The 19,339-nt window shown below is 42.5% G+C and overlaps 1 protein-coding gene across 2 annotated transcripts; it reads right to left on the bottom strand.

Annotated features, from left to right (window-relative positions):
- Positions 1–1,536: 1,536 nt before the first annotated feature.
- LOC139563099 (plakophilin-3-like) lies at positions 1,537–19,103 on the bottom strand. Of its 2 annotated transcripts, XM_071381380.1 has the most exons (14): positions 18,988–19,103; positions 17,646–17,823; positions 14,740–14,828; positions 13,632–14,308; positions 13,365–13,488; positions 12,960–13,164; positions 7,104–7,278; positions 6,885–7,002; positions 6,307–6,471; positions 5,958–6,140; positions 5,661–5,814; positions 5,308–5,503; positions 5,105–5,192; positions 1,537–2,281 (listed from the first exon to the last, which is right to left on the bottom strand). In XM_071381380.1, the coding sequence occupies exons 1-14, from the start codon at positions 18,991–18,993 to the stop codon at positions 2,240–2,242; spliced, it is 2,400 nt and encodes a 799-aa protein (XP_071237481.1). In that variant the 5' UTR covers positions 18,994–19,103; the 3' UTR covers positions 1,537–2,239. The 2 variants fall into 2 exon arrangements, with proteins under 2 accessions (XP_071237481.1, XP_071237480.1); XM_071381379.1 differs by lacking the exon at positions 18,988–19,103 and having other exon boundaries at positions 17,646–18,062.
- Positions 19,104–19,339: the final 236 nt, after the last annotated feature.

The raw sequence follows: 19,339 nt of genomic DNA, 5'->3' as shown, positions 1-19,339 counted from the left end.
ATGGAAGACATACAAGACCACTGATAATCTCCCTCGATCTGGGGCTCCACGCAAGATCTCACCCCGTGGGGTCAAAATGATCACAAGAACGGTGAGCAAAAATCCCAGAACCACACGGGGGGACCTAGTGAATGACCTGCAGAGAGCTGGGACCAAAGTAACAAAGCCTACCATCAGTAACACACTACGCCGCCAGGGACTCAAATCCTGCAGTGCCAGACGTGTCCCCCTGCTTAAGCCAGTACATGTCCAGGCCCGTCTGAAGTTTGCTAGAGAGCATTTGGATGATCCAGAAGAAGATTGGGAGAATGTCATATGGTCAGATGAAACCAAAATATAACTTTTTGGTAAAAACTCAACTCGTCGTGTTTGGAGGACAAAGAATGCTGAGTTGCATCCAAAGAACACCATACCTACTGTGAAGCATGGGGGTGGAAACTTCATGCTTTGGGGCTGTTTTTCTGCAAAGGGACCAGGACGACTGATCAGTGTAAAGGACAGAATGAATGGGGCCATGTATCGTGAGATTTTGAGTGAAAACCTCCTTCCATCAGCAAGGGCATTGAAGATGAAACGTGGCTGGGTCTTTCAGCATGACAATGATCCCAAACACACCGCCCGGGCAACGAAGGAGTGGCTTCGTAAAAAGCATTTCAAGGTCCTGGAGTGGCCTAGCCAGTCTCCAGATCTCAACCCCATAGAAAATCTTTGGAGGGAGTTGAAAGTCCGTGTTGCCCAGCAACAGCCCCAAAACATCACTGCTCCAGAGGAGATCTGCATGGAGGAATGAGCCAAAATACCAGCAACAGTGTGTGAAAACCTTGTGAAGACTTACAGAAAACGTTTGACCTCTGTCATTGCCAACAAAGGGTATATAACAAAGTATTGAGATAAACTTTTGTTATTGACCAAATACTTATTTTCCACCATAATTTGCAAATAAATTCATTAAAAATCCTACAATGTGATTTTCTGGATTTTATTTCCTCATTTTGTCTGTCATAGTTGAAGTGTACCTATGATGAAAATTACAGGCCTCTCTAATCTTTTTAAGTGGGAGAATTTGCACAATTGGTGGCTGACTAAATACTTTTTTGCCCCACTGTACCTTGTAGTACTGTAAAGTCTGCTTTCATAATCAGCACTACTCAGCACTTTATTTAGATGTCATTATTACAAATTGTTTCTTAGTCATAAATGACACAAGGGTGAGTGAATTTCAGAGGCAGGGAACGTTTACGATTAGTAACCATTTTATTTTTTATTTTATTTAACTAGGCAAGTCCGTTAAGAACAAATTATTATTTACAATGACAGCCTAGGAACAGTGCGTTAACTGCCTTGTTCAGGGGAAGAATGACAGATGTTTACCTTGTCAGCTCAGGGATTTGATCGAGCAACCTTTCGGTTACTGGCCCAACACTCTAACCACTAGGCTACCTGCCGCCCAAACAATGTAGCACAGATCTGTGAGGGAGGGGTAAGATAATGAGAAGTTTATTTTCATGCTTAAAGGACACACTGGGGACAACTGTCTGGTCATGTCAGATGCTGTTTATTGTTAGTTATTTGGGGTGAAAATAAGCACAGAAGAGCCTCCTTGGATGGAACCGGAAAACATTGTATTACCATGAAGTGGAGACTGGGGTGATTAAAAGCAGGGGCTCTTTAAAATGCTCTGGTGATTATTAGTTCAAAGGGGAGTTTGGAGGGCACCCATCCTGTATCTTATCTTTCAGTGAAGCATCCATGTACTGTAGAACTAACAATATAGAGGATTGTATTCACAGTATGTCTGTAGGAATGGCATGTTGAGCCCATATGGTATCAGAGATGAAAAGAGGCATTCAATGCCTTTTACGGGACGAGTCCACTAAGTCCAAACATTCACACACATGCATGCACACAGGCATGGACCACGCACACGCACACACACCGTCCTGAAGTGAAGATTCCTCAGTCATCCAACACACTCTCATGACAATACAAATATTAAGCTGGTAAAGCACTCCATTTTGAAAGACCAATAAAATGTGATAAAATCAAAAAAATATTGAGTAAAGAAAAGCTGCTTCTCCTCCGTCCTTGGCGGCCGGTAAATACATTCCTCAGAATTATTCAGGTTCCATCAATGCATCCATTTGAGACCAGATGTGTCAGGTTCATTGTGGGGGTCCTCCTGCTGGCTCTACCAGCAGGTCCAGAATATGAATCCAGTAAAAGGGCCAAGCAGTCTGCTCTAAATGGCCGTGTCAGTGAAGTCACACCTCGTGAACCCTTTCTGTAAAACACAAGGGAGAAGGCCACTTAGATAGAGCAGTCTGTTTTTAGAAAGGGTAAATAGTAGGCCTGGGACGATACCAGTATCACAATATTTTGCTCCATGGCAAAAATGAAAACACGAAGCAGATCAAACTCTTTGCTCCTTTAAAGACCTGCTGTATGTGAAATAGTGTGTGCTATAGCTTTAAAAACCTGCTGTATGTGAAATAGTGTGTGCTATAGCTTTAAAAACCTGCTGTATGTGAAATAGTGTGTGCTATAGCTTTAAAAACCTGCTGTATGTGAAATAGTGTGTGCTATAGCTTTAAAAACCTGCTGTATGTGAAATAGTGTGTGCTATAGCTTTAAAAACCTGCTGTATGTGAAATAGTGTGTGCTATAGCTTTAAAAACCTGCTGTATGTGAAATAGTGTGTGCTATAGCTTTAAAAACCTGCTGTATGTGAAATAGTGTGTGCTATAGCTTTAAAAACCTGCTGTATGTGAAATAGTGTGTGCTATAGCTTTAAAAACCTGCTGTATGTGAAATAGTGTGTGCTATAGCTTTAAAAACCTGCTGTATGTGAAATAGTGTGTGCTATAGCTTTAAAAACCTGCTGTATGTGAAATAGTGTGTGCTATAGCTTTAAAAACCTGCTGTATGTGAAATAGTGTGTGCTATAGCTTTAAAAACCTGCTGTATGTGAAATAGTGTGTGCTATAGCTTTAAAGACCTGCTGTATGTGAAATAGTGTGTGCTATAGCTTTAAAAACCTGCTGTATGTGAAATAGTGTGTGCTATAGCTTTAAAAACCAGCTGTATGTGAAATAGTGTGTGCTATAGCTTTAAAAACCTGCTGTATGTGAAATAGTGTGTGCTATAGCTTTAAAAACCTGCTGTATGTGAAATAGTGTGTGCTATAGCTTTAAAAACCTGCTGTATGTGAAATAGTGTGTGCTATAGCTTTAAAAACCAGCTGTATGTGAAATAGTGTGTGCTATAGCTTTAAAAACCTGCTGTATGTGAAATAGTGTGTGCTATAGCTTTAAAAACCTGCTGTATGTGAAATAGTGTGTGCTATAGCTTTAAAAACCTGCTGTATGTGAAATAGTGTGTGCTATAGCTTTAAAAACCTGCTGTATGTGAAATAGTGTGTGCTATAGCTTTAAAAACCTGCTGTATGTGAAATAGTGTGTGCTATAGCTTTAAAAACCTGCTGTATGTGAAATAGTGTGTGCTATAGCTTTAAAAACCTGCTGTATGTGAAATAGTGTGTGCTATAGCTTTAAAAACCTGCTATATGTGAAATAGTGTGTGCTATAGCTTTAAAAACCTGCTGTATGTGAAATAGTGTGTGCTATAGCTTTAAAAACCTGCTGTATGTGAAATAGTGTGTGCTATAGCTTGGAAATCAATACATGTGACTGGATGACAACATCCTGGTGTTTGTTTCCAACATTAGGGCTAAAGAAGTTAAATCCACTTTTTTGTTTCCTTGCCACGATACTAAAAAGTATCAAATCAAAAAATCTAATAAAATTTTATTTGTCACATGCCCCGAATACAACAGGTGTAGACTTTACAGTGAAATGTTTACTTACGAGCCCTTTCCCAACAATGCAGAGTTAAAAAGTACCCAAAAATTATTGCTAAATAAAAAAAAGGAAAACAGTAACACCATAAAATAACATAAGGAGTATCGGTACAAAGTCAATGTGCAGAGGTAAATGTACGTCAGTGGAGGCTGCTGAGGGGAGGACTGCTATTAATAATGGCTGGAATGGAGTCAATGGAATGGTGTCAAACACATCAAACGTGGTTTCCATATGGTTGATACCATTCCATTGGATCAATTTCAGCCATTATAATGAGCCATCCTCCCCCGTCAGCAGCCTCCACTGATGTAGGTAGTGCAGTTTTCTTTTAAATAAAGGTGTCAATGTAAATAGTCCGGGTAGCCATTATATTAACTGTTCAGCAATCTTATGGTTTGGGGGTAGAAGATGTTCATGAGCCTTTTGGTCCCAGACGCTCTTGTACCACTTGCCGTGAGGTAGAGAGAACAGTCTATGACTATTTTTCACGATTCTGGTATCATCCCGGCCCTAGTAAACAGGCCTAAATATTCTACAGTGTGAAGAGGGCACATAGAAGGGACAAACAGTGTTTACAAGTGTAAACTGAAGATTGATATTTTGCACAGAGAAAAAACAGACAGCCGTTATCTTGCAAGAGACAATCAATGGCTGCTCCCAGCATTCCAAACATACCATTTAACTGACCATCCAAGGAAACACAAGACACTGCACTACAAACTCAAGTAGCACTATAGCACAGAGGAGAGGACTGTCCAGTTGCCAACCACCAAACCAAGGTGTTTTACTGGTCCTGTTCAATAAACCCCAAAACAACTCAAGCAAAGAAAACCATGATATAAAAGCTAGTCTAAATATATAACTGATAACAGATAACTAGATTGTATAAACTTGAACTGATAACTGTAGTACCTGCACAGAATGAGGATTCCTAAGGGCCACAAGAAAAAGTCACTTCCATGAAAATGTAATAACTAACAGCTTTAGTAAAAATATTTATATTTGCTGTGCCAAAGAATTATGGGGGATATCAGTCGATCCAAGGGAGGGGCAGGGGAGCATTCTTAGAACTGAGAAAAAAAAGAGTTAGACTAACCGTTAGAGGCCATAAAGAAAATAAAGAACCATCTGGACCAAGACAAGAGGTTAGAAGGCCATGCACAATGGAAGAGGCCAAACGACCCCCGCGTTTCCTGCTCTCCAATCCCATCTATCACAATGTCTATGTTAAATGGTGTTAGCCTCACCTGTTTATAATCTTTATGCAGCTTGTTGTACTGGAACATGTTGAAGAGTACTGTGGAAGCAGCCTTGGCAGCCTTCAGCTTCCCTGAGCTATAGTAGGTGAAAAACACAGTCAAACACAACAGGAGCCAGACAGGAAATTGGAAATAAAAAGCAGACACAATGAATAACAAACCAAGAACACGGAGAGACAAGATTCACTAACCTGTTGTCGTGGGAAGACTTGATTGCAACAAGTTTGGGGAGTCCATCAAAGAAGGCGATGTCTCTCGCTGCTAGTGAGCTGCCTGCAACCAGGTTATTGAGGGTCCCACATATGTTGACCACCACTTCCCCGGAGGGTTCCTTCTGGTGGCCATCACTGGGGAGCTTGGTCACCAGAACGTTCACTACCTTCGTAGCTGGAGGTCAGAAGGGAGAGAAGTAGCCATTCTTTAAAGTCTCCTTATAAGGGGAATTACTGTGATTAATATGCATGGAATGGATGGATACAAGATTGAGGGCAGGAGAGACAAAGGTAGAAATGAACAGTGTGGGGTACTGGGGGTTGAGTCTCACCCATGTCATCCTTGTTTCTGCTGTGTCGGGACAGGTTCCTCAGGAGGCCAGTGAGGGAACGCATCTCCTGGTCGCTTTGTGTCTGCAGGAGGTCCAGCACCACAGGCAGCATTCGCTCCTGCTCTAAAGCCACCCAACTCAGCACTGACGCCCACTGATACACAAGGAGGAAGGGGAATTCAACACTAGTGTTGAGTACATTTTCAGTTGAACTGTAAATCTGAATGAAGCATAAGTAGCCTGTCATGGTGAAAGTGATGGCTAGGTCAGCACGTGGGGGAGAGGAGTGGGACCTACCCTGGTCTCTCCGGCTGTGATGTTCTGCAGGGCCCCTACTGCAGCCTCTCGTGTTGCCGTGTTGGTCTCATAGTGCTGAAGCACGCGGTTATACAGCCCCACCACCTGGGGGTGCCACAGCCACTCCGCCCCCTTCGGCTGCTTAGCCACCTCTGAGAAGGTGGACAGTTCCTGGTTCCGTCGCTATAGAGATCAGGGGAATAGATTCATTACAGAAAAAACATATCATGGTCCCATATCCATCAGGATTGCATGACTGTACTGTACATACTGTACATTTTTCAGTGTCTTGATGTTTAGCCATAATTTGATATTTCCTTTGGGTTTGCCTTGGGAAAATGACACCTACCTCCTTTGCCTTCTTGCTCTGTGGGGTGAAACAGCCAATTGACTCTGTCTCAGTAGTGGCTCTGGCCCGCGTAGGCCCCTCCAGTCGCAGTAGGGTTGAGGGAGGGATCTCACTGTACAGCTGATAAGACAGGTTCCTCAGGACACACACTGCATTCTCTACACCCTGCAGGCACAGACAAAGATGGAGGGAGGAGGAGAAGAGAGAGAAAGAGAGAGAGAGAAGTGAGAGAGGGGGTGAGGAGAGGGTGAGATGGAAACATAGGTGGCCATTGTGTCTCTCAAAGCAGCCTGCGTTACATAAGGCACAGCAGATAGGCCACAGCATGACCAGTCTGGCTGTCTGGTAGATAATACAAACAGTACCACTAATGACGAACTGTACAGATACAATGATTGGCTCTCACTCTACCCCAGCTGAACCCATGATTTGCTGAAGACTGTAGTATATGAGATCAAATCAAATGAGATATTAAATCAGGGAAAAGGGTTTGACCTGAAAGAACATGCCCAGAAAAATAATCAAGGTGTGAAAGAAACACACAATAATGTGACATAATTAGAACAGTTGAGGCGTACTTTGTCCTCTGCTTTCTCATCCTGAAGGGAGTTCTGGATGTAGGCCACCAGCGAGTCCACCAGCCCTCGCATGTCTCTCATCTGCTGCCTCGTCCTCTCATTCACTGAGCTTAGGTTCCTGAACAGAGGATGAGAGTACAGAGAAGTTGTATACAGTACATGTATCAGTCCGTGTACAGTGTGTATGTATACAACATGTAGGCAGATAGGTATAGCTACCTCAGGCAGCCTGTGGTGTTGTAGAAGATGTCTGCCTCAGATGGACTCTGATGGATCAGCTCTGAATCTCCACTACTGCACAGGGGCACCAGCACCATCTCTGTGAGCTCACTCAATGTCTCTCTGGCCAACTTCTCCTTCAGACTGTCCTTAGAGGACATGTTCCACAGAATACCTGCAGGACAGACAGAGGAGAGAGAGGTTTTATTGAACCACTCTGTCGGTACACAAAACAACCTCTATGACCAGGATAGAGTGTGTGCTGATAACCTGACATCCAAATGATTTATCTTCAATAGGTCTAAATAATCACTATTATCACAGTGGGATTCATGTCATATGATTCCAAAGTAAACCCTGGGAATCCTATTTTCTATTTTCAATGTGGTCAATAAATAATATCTGATGTATCAATATCAAATCAAATGTTATTTTGTCACATGCGCCGAATACAACAGGTGTAGACCTTACAGTGAAATGCTTACTTAGAAGCCCTTAACCAACAATGCAGTGTTAAGAAGAAAAAAAGTAAAAAAATAAAGAAATAAGAAATAAGAAAAATAGAAAAAAAATAACAAATAATTAAGGAGCAACAAAAAAGTTACTGTAGCGAGGCTATATACAGGCGGTACCAGTACAGAGTCAATCTGCGGGGGCAGCGGTTAGTCGAGGTAATTGAGGTAATATGTACATGTAGGTAGAGGTAAAGTGACTATGCATGGATAATAAACAGAGAGTAGCAGCAGCGTAAAAATGAGGGTGGAGGGGGGGCAATGCAAATAGTCCGGGTAGTCATTTGATTAGCTGTTCTGGAGTCTTATGGCTTGGGGGTAGAAGCTGTTAAGAAGCCTTTTGGACCTTCTACGAATCTGTAATGGGAAATACTATTTCTATAATAGATTAACTATCAAAGTATGATAAGAATCTCAGGAAAAGTATTTACAGAGCATAAGTGACACATCAATCGCTCCACACACTAGTTTATCTAATGGCCGAGGCTGCGGATCCGTAGGTAATTCCGCCCCATCCCCCCTAGATCCCTTTTCACCAGAGCTGAAGATCCCAATCACGTTCTGCTCGTGTGTTTCTTTACCTCTACTTTACTCGCCAGTTTTTGTGGTCACTCTCCCTTCATATTTCTCACTGACAGTCGTTTTACAGGTGAAATGCCATGCAGCGTCTGCATGCCAACCATTTGATCTCAATCCAATTCATGGGGTTATGCATATACAGCTGAAGTCAGAAGTTTACATACACCTTAGCCAAATACATTTAAACTCAGTTTTTCACAATTCCTGACATTTAATCCTAGAAAAAATTCCCTGTTTTAGGTCAGTTAGGATCACCACTTTATTTTAAGAATATGAAATGTCAGAATAATTGTAGAGAGAATTATTTATTTCAGCTTTTATTTCTTTCATCACATTCCCAGTGGGTCAGAAGTTTGCATACACTCAATTACTATTAGGTAGCATTGCCTTTAAATTGTTTAACATCGGTCAAACGTTTCGGGTAGCCTTCCACAAGCTTCCCACAATAAGTTGGGTGGATTTTGGCCCATTCCTCCTGACTGAGCTAGTATAACTGAGTCCGGTTTGTAGGCCTCCTTGCTTGCACACACTTTTTCAGTTCTGCCCACAGATTTCTATAGGATTGAGGTCAGGGCTTTGTGATGGCCACTCCAATACCTTGACTTTGTTGTCCTTAAGGCATTTTGCCACAACTTTGGAAGTATGCTTGGGGTCATTGTCCATTTGGAAGACCCATTTGCGACCAAGCTTTAACTTCCTGACTGATGTCTTGAGATGTTGCTTCAATATATCCACATAATTTTCCTTCGTCATGATGCCATCTATTTTGTGAAGGACACCAGTCCCTCCTGCAGCAAAGCACCCCCACAACATGATGCTGCCACCCCCGTGCTTCACGGTTGGGAAGGTGTTCTTCGGCCTGCAAGCCTCCCCCTTTTTCCTCCAAACATAATGATGGTCATTATAGCCAAACAGTTCTATTTTTGTTTCATCAGACCAGAGGACATTTCTCCAAAAAGTACAATCTTTGTCCCCATGTGCAGTTGCAAACCGTAGTCTGGCTTTTCTATAGTGGTTTTGGAGCAGTGGCTTCTTCCTTGTTGTACGGCCTTTCAGGTTATGTCGATATAGGACCCGTTTTACTGTGGATATAAATACCTTTGAACCTGTTTCCTCCAGCATCTTCACAAGGTCCTTTGTGTCACATGGAATGACGCTGGAGAGACGAAGCAGGTACGGGGAGTCAAACATTTAATATAGAACAGTGTCAGTGTCACATAGCGTCAGTGTCACGCCCTGACCGTAGAGAGCTTTTTATGTCTCTATTCTGGTTTGGTCAGGGTGTGATTTGGGTGGGCAGTCTATGTTCCTTTTTCTATGATTTGTATTTCTGTGTGTTTGGCCGGGTGTGGTTCTCAATCAGAGGCAGCTGTCTATCTTTGTCTCTGATTGAGAACCATACTTAGGTAGCCTTTTCCCACCTGTAATTGTGGGTAGTTGTCTATGTGTAGTTGCATGTCAGCACTAGTTGTTTATAGCTTCACGTTCGTTTTGTTATTTTGTTAGTTTGTTTAAGTGTTCTTCGTTTAATAAAGAAGAATGTATTCCAATCACGCTGCGCCTTGGTCTTCTCACTACGACGGACGTGATAGTCAGCATACAAGAAAACAAAGACAAAAACAATCAATGCATCAACAGGGAACAGACCAGGGAAACTGATCAATATAGGGGAGCTAATAAACAGATGATGAGTGAGTCCAGGTGAGTCCAATATCGTTGATGCGCGTGACGAGGGAAGGCAGGTGTGCGTAAATGATGACAGGAGTGCGTGATGCAGGGCAGCCTGGCGCCCTCAAGCGCCAGGGGAGGGATGAGCGGGAGCAGAAGTGATAGTGATTTTGGTGGCCCACCATGGTGAGAGACGCTCAGGAATTCATCTCAGCCTGCTCGGTCTGTGCCCGGAAACAAAAGCCCCATCAAACCTACGTCCAGTCGGCTTCGCCCTCTTCCCATACCCAGTCGCCCCTGGTCACACATAGCTCAGGACTTCGTCACTGGCCTTCCTCCATCTAACGGTAACTCCGTCCAGGGCCACAGGCGCCCCAGGTGCACTCTCTCTCTCTCCCCCTCCCTTTCTGTTTGTGTGTGATTGTGTGGTTGGAGACAGGTGTTCTGGAGTCAGATCAGATCCCTATCAGCTGCAACTCGTTCCATTATCAAGACCTCTACAAATACTCAGTTCTGCCACTTCCACTCTGCCAGATCGTAATCTCTGCTCAGTCAGTTTATGCTTCTAGCCATTATTATTATTCAAGATCCTGTTACCCTGCTGTACCTGTTACCCTGCTTGACGCTGTTTATCCTCTCACTGCAGTTTTGCCGCCCTGACTCTGGCTACTGTCTCCAGTTCCACATCTCACCACCCTGCTACCCTGTTCTGGACTCACCACACCACCACTCCCTTGGATTCTCCGGACCTGTTTACCCTGTCCCAACCCATCACACTCCAACCTCAGCCTCCACATCTGGTTTTCAACAACTCATCCAAGCTTCCCCGGATCTGCACTCCATATCTCCCTGTGTTACAATAAATACCTTGGTTCATTCATCTCTGTTTCCTAGTCTAAGTCCGCTCTTAGGTTCCCCTGTGCTGCTCCACGTAACACTTTGCTGTTGTTCTGGGATTGATTTGCACTTTTCGCACCAAAGTACATTCATCTCTAGGAGACAGAACGTGTCTCCTTCCTGAGCGGTATGACGGCTGCGTGTATAAACATGGTGTTTATACTTGCGTACTATTGTTTGTACAGATGAACGTGGTACCTTCAGGCATTTGGAAATTGCTCCCAAGGATGAACCAGACTTGTGGAGGTCTACAATTGTTTTTCTGAGGTCTTGGCTGATTTCTTTTGATTTTCCCATGATGTCAAGCAAAGAGGCACTGAGTTTGAAGGTAGGCCTTGAAATACATACACAGGTACACTTCCAATTGACTCAGATGATGTCAATTAGCCTATCAGAAGCTTCTAAACCATGACATAATTTTCTGGAATTTTCCAAGCTGTTTAAAGGCACTGTCAACTTAGTGTATGTAAACTTCTGACCCACTGGAATTATGATACAGCGAATTATAAGTGAAATAATCTGTCTGTAAACAATTGTTGGAAAAAATACTTGTGTCATGCACAAAGTAGATGCAAAACTATAGTTTGTTAACAAGAAATTTGTGAAGTGGTTGAAAAATAAGTTTGAATGACTCCAACCTAAGTGTATGTAAACTTCCGACTTCAACTGTAGATCTTCTTGAGCTAAACAGTGAAGTAGCCTACAGTGTTGTTTTCAATTATGTAGTGAGCAAAAATTGTAGCAGATGGTGTTAACAAACTGTAGCACGGTACCTTACCTGTGTTTAGTTTTTATCAAAGCACATATTTTGCCTAGTGGTGCGCATTGCTGAGTTTTTGGCCACATGAGAGAAAAATCCAACCATTTGCACAATCATCCTAAAATTTCATATGAAATGTTTAATTATTTTTTGTCTTACGTTATGCTACGCTATTATATTCAGTTATGTTATGTAGAATACTAGCCTTATGTGATGTTGCAGACATTGATTCCCCAGAGTAGTTTGTTCTCTGGGCAGCCTAACAGTGGAGCAGAGACTGTGCGTAAAGTAGAGAATTCCGCACATTCGAAGAAGCTTCGAAACCTTTAGCTGTCGGGAAGTGGGGTCCAGAGAAGTTGGATCCACAGCTACTCCGTTATCGTATTAGCCAATGAAAGGTCAGTGGCTCCATATACCCTCCAATCAACTGATCAGAGCAGCATTGCCCTCTCTCTCTCTCTGTGAAGTGCAGTTGACCCAGGAGAGGGTTCAAATACATACAGGGTCCAGGAATCTCAAGGACTATTTACTCAGGAGCAGGCAGCCAAGCATGAACAAAGCACAAGAGACTGCTGGGAAATTAGGCTGCCCCTTTCAATGGGCTGAGGGATTTGAGTGTCCTCAGGTTACAGGGCATTCTTCATTCCCAGCTTGACCCATTTACAAAGGGAACCTCTATTACATAGTTACTACCGGTCCACATGCTCAACCTGTGTACAGACAGATTCTATCTCTGCAGACTACATTTAGGCTCTGTTATATTTGACAGAATCTTCAGCACGTGAATGATAAGAATATATAGCCTAAAAATGTGTGGTGGGCAACAATATTGAAAAACCTATATTGATATCAAATTGAATTATGATTGCTGTTACCTTACACAATTATGTAAAAGAAAAAAACATACATGACTATTTCTGCAAGCACAAAACCCTCTCAACTTAACTGCCTGCTGATGGGGCATCAACTGGCTTTCATTGTATCCAAAGTGGTTGGGTAGGTTAGGCCCCTAGAACATTCACACAGCAAGCAGTTGTCTGGACTTCTCAAAGCCGTAGAAGTAAACAGAAAATAAAACATTCACACAGTAGCTATGTTATTCATAAAATTATATAATATTGATATCGGTTAGAAAAAAGCAAATGGCATTGATATAGATTTTCCATACCGTTGCCCATCACTACTAAAAATATATTATTTCGGTTGGGATTCTATTTGGGATTTGAACTTTATTAACTTTATGTTGGACTCTAATTGAAAGAAAGTGATTACTTGAATCTCTGATTGGTGACAATATACTGTATGCTTCTTCTGCTCACCTCACGTCACGTTGACTATTTTACCTTTGTTGCTCTCATATTGAGAGTATTTCCTTGAACTTTAAAATTGTAACTTAGTTTGAGATCCAAGCTGATTGTTAATGTATATAGATGATCTTACCAGTGATGTTCTTACGAAGCTCCTCATCTGGTTCATTCAGGACACTGATGAGCTTGGCTACTCCCCCAGCCTCAATGAGGGCCGCCTTGTTGTCCATGTTCTCATAGATGAGGTTGCGTGTAGCGCCTGTAGCGTAGCGCTGGACCTCCTGGCTGTCACTGCTGAAGAGCTGCACCAGGGCTGGGACACCCTTCAGCAGACGCACCTGTAGACAGGGTGGGCCAGTCTATATGACTATCAGGCTGACTTACTAAGCCATAACAAGACAACAAATTCTATATTACAATGGATTTTTGATAAGAGCATGGAGAACTCAGTTTAGTTTAAACAGTAGGGCTGTAAATTATATTTTGGGCAATGAAGTATGTTACTGTATATGGCTATTTATTGAGAAGGAGCTGTTACTTGGTTCTTGGCATCACTGCTATGGTAACATTGGTGCTGGATGTAGGCTGCTCCCAGCACCTGCATGGCTGTGTCGGACATGGAGAGATAGTTGACCGCGGTGGGCATGTCTAAACTGTGCATTCTGTCCACAAACACCAGGAAGACAAAGGAGAGTGAGGTTAATCAGAAACCTATAACAGTTATGTAAGAAGAACAGAATCTACCTAGGGCTAAGTTTGTCTGTTTGATATTGCAGGAAATTTTAACAGTCCATGCATCTCTCACCCTCCGAGTTTCTCGTTGCTGTCAGCTGAATCCCTGCCCCCATCAGGCACGTCCATGCCTTTCCCCATACTCTTCATGCTGTGCAAGGAGGCCGGTCGGGGCAGGGAGTTCTGGTACTGCCCCCAGCCTCCGTACACACTGCCACCGCCCCCGCCAGACACCTGCTGCCACTGCTGCAGCCCCGACGCTGAGCTCAGATGTTGCTGCTGCTGTTGTCTGTTGTTGATGCGACTAATGGTACGGTGGGCGGGACCTTTGTAGGAGTGCTGGTAAACTAGCTCCGCCTCTCTCCACCCACCGCTACCACCCCCCGCCAGGGTTCCACTGAGTGTGCGCCTCATCGTTGCTGGGGCAGGTATACCTCCATCATGGTAGGAGTGGAACTCTGTGCCCATGCCATCCCGGGCCACCCAGCTGGCCACTGGGTTTTGCTGCTGGTGGCGCAGGGTGAGCAGGCCTCCCACACCCTGGACCACTGCCTCTTGGTCAGCCTGACAAACTGATCTGGACCTGGTGGTCCTTGCCCGGCTGGTCTGGTAGCCACCCAGCTGGATGTCGTCATGGTGGAGGTAGCCAGTGTTGACTGGAGGCTGGCTGATTCTGTATCTGGGTCCTAACTCCACCGCTGAGCGAGACGAGTACCTACCTCCCAAGTACTGCTGGGATACCGGGGGCATCTAGAGGCCATACAGAGAGGACACTGTTACACTTAACTATCTACACTACAATAATACCCAAAAAGCAAACATTGGCCAAACTGTCTAGTCTAAAAATGAGGTCACGGGTAAGATGTGTTTAGACTCTTTAGGCAGTAGAATCCTGTCCAGAGATTTTTGTTCCTGTGCCTCATCTAAACATAGTTATGGTAGGACCCTGTGAAATACTGCATGTATGTGCTGTGAGGGTGCAGCTGTGAAGTGTGTCACTGTGGTAAGACCTTGGAGCTTCTTTTTTTAACGCATTTCACCCCTGGTTTAGATAAGGGACAAATGTGGCATGGCAATCAGCTAGAAAAGCAGGACTTTGGGGCTGTTAGATTAGGGTTTATCATGAAGGCAAAAATAAACACAACTAAACATTAGAAAATATGAAGTCCTACAGTACTCACCTTCATGGTCCTACTCCCTGTGTTATACACCATTGACTTAGAGCTGAATCCGGGGTTGTACGTGTTATATCTCATTGTGCCACCATGGTCTACATGTGGATAGAGAAAGACTTTGTCTTAGACAGAGAATGCAACCACAAATTTCTCCTGAGATTACAACTTCACAATTAGTCTAATTACATATTAATGAATCTATAACCTGTCCTGCAAAGCACTTGTTCTTGTTACTAAAAAGTGTGACAAATGATGACTCTGATTAGCTTCTTGCCACTTGCTTTGCTATTTGGACTCATGGTTACTATGTTTGTGCATGAAAAACAACAACAATATCAACCTCAGCTGTACACCAAGACAAGCAGCAAAAATGTAAAAATGTAAACACACACCCAGGGAGATATTGCACAATACCTCATGTTTTAGAGGGGATTAGCCACTGTACTGAGATATCGAAACATTGAGGACAGGATAATGTTGGACTAAGCAAGCAGGGTAGTATACCTTTGGGAGATTCTTTGTTTTGTGAGAGAGTGCATTAAAACAGACCCTGGCATTTCATACTGGACCAGCTAAACACATAATGACCACTAGAAAGTAATGCTGACACTATAGCTTAACTAATATGGTATAGTGAGGGTTAACTGAGTGGATATGTCCCAGTGAGGCTGACTCTTGGCAGAGTGACCTAGCAGGGGCTGAGAGAGGCCAACTGAACTGTGTGGGAGGATTGCATGCCTGAGGGTTGACACTGAACAGGACAATTCTGCCAGGTCAAAAAAGTGTCTACTTACTCACAGGAAATGGCTACAAAAACATTGATTTACGCTGACTACAGACGCTCACTTCAATCTGATATTAATACTGGACTTTTTATGTATTTCTTAACTCATTAACTTTAATAGTGATATAAAAACAAAAAACAAACGGGAAGTTTGTTAAACGAATTCCCTGCATGCACAAAGTTGTCTCTGCACTGTGTGAGAGCTGAGCTCTGTCCCCTACTTTGCAGGTCAAGTGTTACTCTACCTTTAGGTCTGAACATTAGGTCATAGAAATCTACTTTTCTTACTGTGTATACAAATACTGTATGTTTTGACTGTATAACCATGGCAACAATGTGATAATAGGGTGTTGTAAGTCATTTGAGACAGTATTATCTATAGCCCCCTGTTGAGTTTGAATAGGAGTTGCGATAACATAAGCTTTTGTCAAATAGACTATGCATTACATTCCCAATATCCCCTCCATTATGAGTTTTACACACACACACGCACACACACACATGAATATGATCAATTGTTGGGAATATACTTCACTGCTGAGTGAAATAGGCCTACTATCACTGTTTGTTTTCAATCAAAATACCTTTCTTAATTACAGTTTGTAACAGCACTATAATTAACAGTATAGATTTCCCAACTCAAGTTGTTTGCCTTCTCATTGCAAAACACAGGCAGCTGACTGATTTATGTGTTGGTTTCACGTAGTTCTTTCTGAGACGCCATCTGACCACAATATCCAACCCAACCCAACCAACGCTGTCCAAAATAGAACATGAGCTGAGCAGCTTGGTGCTACTGATAACCCATTCTGAAGAGCTGAATGGATTGACAGGAATGTTCCATACATCAGAGGGTCCCATTTTTTAAATCTGAGCTTTATGTTATCAATAACTACCATGACTAGCAGTTCAAAACTACCATTATACTTTATCATATTATACTGTATTGTGCATCATTTTCCTCCCCAATCCTATAAAAAATTATGTCATAAGGTGTCAACTATCCGAAATGGACATGCTCAAAACATTACCTAGTAAACTAGCTACCTAATGATATCATTCTAGTGTTAAAAAAATAAACATTCTCCAACTGTGTAACCATGTTGAGGAATCCAGCTAAATTGTCCTTCTATTAGTATTGGGCATGAAATAATCTTTAAACCCTTAAGTGTTAAATCAGTCAGCACAAGGATCAAAAGCTCAGAGACTAAATACTACCCTTTTCTTCGATAATTAGCTGAGTTTATCTTCTGTCACTTATGAGCCATGTGACTGTTAGTTGTTCGTACTGTATAGGCATCAAACCTCTGCTAAAATCTAAAGCCTTGGGTGTGACAGCCTTGTAAGACGCGAATGACAAATCCATGAAAAGGAATCTGTCACTCACATAATATGGTTCATTGCCACATGCAGTGATAATTCCTGGCTGTGACTAAATGTTATGATTTTTCAGAATACCAGAATATCACATCTTCTGTGTAAAAGCATCTGTGTATAAATCACTTTTTATATACAGAATTACTGTGAAAGTTTGGCATCTGGCAAGACAGATTGAATGCTTTACTGGTTTGGCGCAGCATCTGTAGACACCATGACTGCAGATGTGAGAACCATCGGTCAGATCACTCAGATGTGTTACCTTGCCCCTGCATGTTATGAAATACCTGCAGGGCTGCATTTTTATGGCATGTAGGAGAGAGTAATATAGCCTAGATGGAGGTGGTCTTAGGGGAAACCGCTGTACCTTAATATGACTACTCACACCACACTATAAGCCCCTAACCCCATTTGGTACCAGCAAGACCAGTCTGCCAAGACAAGGACTAGTTTCACTGATTAGAATACAATAATAATCTATCAATATTGACAAGTCTTTAGGCTACCAATGATAACATGACCTTTTCCATGTTTTGTATATCAAAGGAAAACGGATCATAGTAAATTTGGACTGGACTTATGTTGAAAGAGTAGGATTGAGCCATCTTCCCTAAGGGTGTAATTGAAAAATTTCATGAGTATTTGGTCTGGTCTACACACAGCTGGTAATTCGTTTGTTCGTTTGTTGAAAAACAAATGCTTCACATTTCTAAAATAGGACACAGGCTAAAATGTATAATAAGTTGCCCACCTGGGGAAATGCAGTTCGAGCCGTTCAGCCGCGTGAGGGATGAAGACCTCTTTTCGGCGAGGCGCAGATGGACTTGTTGTTGAACCCTCTTAGCCCTTTCCACCTCATCCATTATGGAACCCCTCGGTCCCAACTGCACATCGGACGGGACTGCATAAGTGGTGACCGCGGTGTTGGGCTGTAGGGCAGACAGAAAGCAGCTCTCTGATGCAACGGTCGCACTCATTGCGATAACCGCAAATTGAAACAATCCTTTAAAATTGACAATCAAATAGAGTCCCTATTCGTTATTATGTGTAAATGACGCCCAGCTCCTATGTATAAAGTGGCAGACTCATGCATTCAACTCCTATAATTCCCAAAGGAATGCAGACCACCCTAGTGCTTTCCCGTCAGTGACAACCTTCTCTCTGAACTGATGCTTGCCTCCTCGAGCCAAACGCTAGGAGGAGTTATTTGATGTCACGCGGTCTCACATTGTCCACTTGGAGAATGTTTCAATTAAAGCTGGAATCCTTAGTTGCAACATACATGTTTGGACATAAATTAAAGGAACTGTTCCAGTGAAAATCGAATTTGTTAAAGTTCATATTTTGTTAACTCATATGTTGTTGACTCATTCTATTCTCGTATATTCTCGTATGTGTGGCCAAAGCATAAAACACTTCAAAAACCCCACCTCAAAGTTGTAGGCTATTTCAATGCTTGCTAATCCCACACAATTTCAACACAGAGAAGCTGCTTTTTGACTAACTTAATGAAAAATGTTTGGAAGGAAAACTATTTCAATCATATTGTAATTTATTGTATGTAACATGCTAAATTAATCTGGAAACAAACACTGTATAGCCTCAAAACGTATTTAAAACTATAATTTTGAGATCGTGGATGGTCAGTCGTTGCATCCATAGCTCTTGTCTATGAATTTGAGAGTGGTTACATTTCTCCAGGCCCATCCCTCCATGTTTTACCACAACACAGACCCGGTGACCGTTTTGTTATTGTTTCAAATAAGGATTCTTTAAGCCAAGGCAGGCAGCATACTTTATTATCTTGATTTTCCCTCACTACTGAATTGATGTGAAATGATTCTAAGTTGTTATTTAGCCTATTAATTAGCTATGAAAAGACAGGACATCATTTGAGACCATGTCATCTCCTTCTGAACCAACATTGCATGCCTTACCATCTTTGACCCATGCCCAGCTGTAGGTACCTAATGTAGGCGCTGTACATGGTACAGCGTGGTGCAAGATACAATAGGATACTCAAAAGGTTTACATGTATCATTATCCCATCAGATAATCCAATCACCCCAACATAGTCAGATTAAGGGACTCACCATCATAATAGGTTTTATTATCCTTTGCCCGAGTGTTTAAAATATTTTCTGTATTCTTTCAGTATTCCTTCTATCTGTCCTCTTCAGTTAGCTCTAGTCCGTCTGTTCTCTTTTCCTGAAATCTCAGCTCTTTTAGGGAGGCAGTGGTTTTAGACTAAGGAGTGCCGAGCTCTGAGGGCTCACCCCTGAATTAACCCTTCCCTAATACTCCACACCCTGGCCCGACTTAGATGAAGATGGGAGAGTGATAAAGACAGAGAGAAAGTTGAGTCCAAGAGGAGAGGCTAGGTTAGAAGTGAAGATGTGAGAACATATTTTACCCGAATGTGTCAAAATGAATCACTAACTGTCA

This window comes from Salvelinus alpinus, chromosome 33 (genome assembly GCF_045679555.1).
Source record: "Salvelinus alpinus chromosome 33, SLU_Salpinus.1, whole genome shotgun sequence".
Lineage (NCBI taxonomy): Eukaryota > Metazoa > Chordata > Actinopteri > Salmoniformes > Salmonidae > Salvelinus > Salvelinus alpinus.
Note: the sequence above shows the minus strand (reverse complement) of the source record. Positions and strands in the feature narration are given on the sequence as shown.

Bases quoted from the DNA above. Each gene is read 5' to 3' on its own strand.
- LOC139563099 (XM_071381379.1), bottom strand. From the start codon at position 17,871: ATGAGTGCGACCGTTGCATCAGAGAGCTGCTTTCTGTCTGCCCTACAG. The intron at 13,489-13,631 runs GTGAGAGATGCA...GTTTGTGGACAG, and splicing joins AGCAACGAGAAACTCGGAGG to AATGCACAGTTTAGACATGC. The intron at 5,193-5,307 runs GTTAGTGAATCT...CACCTACTATAG, and splicing joins AAGTCTTCCCACGACAACAG to CTCAGGGAAGCTGAAGGCTG.